The sequence below is a fragment of the Fonticula alba genome (genome assembly GCF_000388065.1).
Source record: "Fonticula alba strain ATCC 38817 unplaced genomic scaffold supercont2.2, whole genome shotgun sequence".
In the NCBI taxonomy this organism is placed as follows: Eukaryota; order Rotosphaerida; family Fonticulaceae; genus Fonticula; species Fonticula alba.
The window spans coordinates 495,804-497,020 of record NW_009242972.1 but is presented as its reverse complement, the minus strand read 5'-3'; the positions used below and the strand labels follow the sequence as shown (position 1 = coordinate 497,020).

Sequence of the window (1,217 nt, the reverse complement as noted above, 5' to 3'; positions counted from 1 at the left end):
AGATCGTGAATAAGCATTCACAAGAGGGGGCGAAATGGAGAGAGAGAGAGAGAGAGAGGGAACAGTTCAAAGGGGGAGGGGACATGGGGGCCAGGAAAGCGCACGTCGCCTCGTTGATTGGAGCACCATTCGGGATGATGAGTCGGGACTGAGGGGAGAGAGATTGTCGTTAGGCTCACGGAGCAGGGGGAGGGGGGGGGGAGCGCAGACTGGCAAAAGGGGGGGGGTACAGGAACTTACGCGGCTTGGGGTGCGCAGATTGTCGGCAAGGAGCGGAGCCGAGGGGGACTCCGAGGCGCCAGGGCCGGCTCCGGGAAGCGATGCGTGGCGCAGAGGGCTTGGTGACACGGCCAGGTGCGAGGCGGTCACCGATCCCAGCAGGCCAGGAACGCCGTAGCGCTTTGGCGACATGCCAGTGAGCTCATTAAATTCAAACCTACAGGAGAGGGACCGGCAAAAGAGACAGAGAGAGAGAGAGTTAGACAGGGTCATGAGCCGAGGTAGAAGAGCGGCACCCAGGCAGGGCCAGGGAGGAAACCAGGCAGCGGACACATACTCGGAGGAGGCCGCCGAGGTCCGACTGATGCGCAGGCGCTTGGCGGACATGGCGATTGCAAAGAAGCCGGAGGGTGGAGGCGCGAGAGAGACGAGCAGGGCACAAGCAGCAAATGGGGATGGAGTTCTGGGAGAGGCTGGGGGAGAGGGGACGGAGTCGGGTGCCGAGGCGCGCAGCGCGCCAAGATCCGCACGCCCCCCGATTGGGCACCCAAAAGTAACTGGCCGCGCTGCACCATCCTCGGGGGGTCCCCATTCACACCCCCCCCCCCCCCCCCCCCCTCTCCCCCCCCCCCCCCCCCCCCCCCCCCCCCCCCCCCCCCCCCCCCCCCCCCCCCCCCCCCCCCCCCTTGCAAACGTTGGTTCCCGGCACACCGGAGGGCCGCGGGGGCGGGGGACGTGGGGCCGGGAGAGAAGGCAGGAGCCTTTTATCGGCCACACTCCCGCCGGCCCCCCCGGGCGCGGCTCCGACCATCATCCCTCATCTTTCCCTCCCCTCCAATCCTCCCTTCCTCCTCCTGAACCTGCCTTTTCCCAATCCCCTCCCTTCCTCCCTCCCCCGCCCTCGCTCCTACTGCCGCGATCACCATGTCCCTCGACGCCGCCGCCATCCAGGGGTTCTTCGCTACCCTCCTGGGTCACTCGGCCTTCGAGGTGCGTCG

The 1,217-nt window shown here is 67.2% G+C and overlaps 1 protein-coding gene across 1 annotated transcript in view; it reads right to left on the bottom strand.

Annotated features, from left to right (window-relative positions):
* The window catches only part of H696_01130 (hypothetical protein), a 3,360-nt gene extending 2,655 nt beyond the window's left edge, over positions 1-705 (bottom strand). Inside the window, exons 1-3 of the mRNA XM_009495010.1 lie at positions 557-705; positions 241-436; positions 105-148 (exon numbers count right to left, since the gene is read on the bottom strand). Coding sequence (XP_009493285.1) covers positions 105-148; positions 241-436; positions 557-606 — 290 coding nt within the window. The 5' untranslated portion in view covers positions 607-705. The remainder of the gene's footprint in view (positions 1-104; positions 149-240; positions 437-556) is intronic.
* Positions 706-1,217: the final 512 nt, after the last annotated feature.